Raw genomic sequence first — 1,254 nt, 5'->3', positions numbered from 1 at the left:
GCCTTGGATCCCACTAACATGACTCAGGATGGCAGAGACTCTGAATAACTTCAGGAGCTCCTTTGGCATACAGATCCATGTAGGGACGGCCAAGGACTCTCACTAGTACGGACATCCTTTGTGTGTTGCTGCTGAAGGGGAACTGGCGGACAATGCCAAGTTCATAAGGCACCTGTGACAGATGGGGTACTTGTTAGAACCTTTTCCTCGAGCTCATTGGATTTTGTTTAACTTTTACTTTATTCTACCGATTTTCTTATTCTACGCTAAATTTCCTCTAACTCAATTTAACTCAAATAAGGACAATTCTTACTATATAACTATAAACATCAAACAGAAATAAATTTGGGTAAATGTATGTTTTCAGTATTAATTAAATACAGACTACTATCCAATGAGACACATTTACAAAATACAAAAAGGGGGAAAAGGAAATGATGAATTAAGAAAAATAAACCATTCACACACCAGGGCAAAACTAATGGACACACAAAAAAACAGAAGCTGAACACAAAAACAAAAATATCAGTAACCTGGAATGGCGTTTCAGCCACATTGGTGATGTCTGGGGGATCAACATACACTTCACGTTTACTTGGCTTCACCACGGTTGGTGTGACCTGGTCGAAGTTGGCACTGCCAGGTGCTGCCTCCTCCAATGTCTGTCATGATTGGTCAACATTTATATGTGCAAACAAGGAAACAAAACAAAGAGTAAGCTATCATTTACAAGGCATTTATTTTGGGTTGTTCTTTAAAGTCATGCTATCCATAGTACTAATCATGATATCAAAACTACAAGTAACCTTGAATAGCATCTACTCTTCTGATTGCACACTTTCTAGAACAACCAAAAATAAATAGGATTAACTCAGAGACACAGTTTTCAAAAGGGATACAAAAGGCATACAAAAAATTGGGACATTTTCAAAGGACATGCAGATATTGTCATACCATAGCATTTAAGTCAATATTTGAGACAAAGAAAAAACAAGTGATCTCTTCCTAAAGAATATGTCATATATACATGTTTCCCCATGTTTTAAATATTGCATATCAATATTACAACAAAAACATACATTATACAATATACAGCATTATTTAAGATAATTCCTGTATCAAACAGAATATATGTATGATCTGATGGACATGAGCAAAGAAAGGACTCAGGAAAAGGAGGGATTTATGATACTGAAATAAGAATATGAAAAAATGAAGAAATTTGAACAGATAAAGAGAGTGGGGTGGTAAGCA

General features: G+C 35.7%; 1 protein-coding gene across 1 annotated transcript in view; it reads right to left on the bottom strand.

Annotated features, from left to right (window-relative positions):
• The window catches only part of LOC119594574 (probable cation-transporting ATPase 13A3), a gene marked incomplete in the record, with an annotated part of 33,510 nt that overhangs the window by 5,281 nt on the left and 26,975 nt on the right, over nucleotides 1-1,254 (bottom strand). Inside the window, 2 exon segments of the mRNA XM_037943610.1 lie at nucleotides 19-172; nucleotides 534-662. Coding sequence (XP_037799538.1) covers nucleotides 19-172; nucleotides 534-662 — 283 coding nt within the window.

This window comes from Penaeus monodon, chromosome 34 (genome assembly GCF_015228065.2).
Source record: "Penaeus monodon isolate SGIC_2016 chromosome 34, NSTDA_Pmon_1, whole genome shotgun sequence".
In the NCBI taxonomy this organism is placed as follows: Eukaryota; Metazoa; Arthropoda; class Malacostraca; order Decapoda; family Penaeidae; genus Penaeus; species Penaeus monodon.
This window is presented reverse-complemented; position numbering and strand designations above follow the sequence as displayed.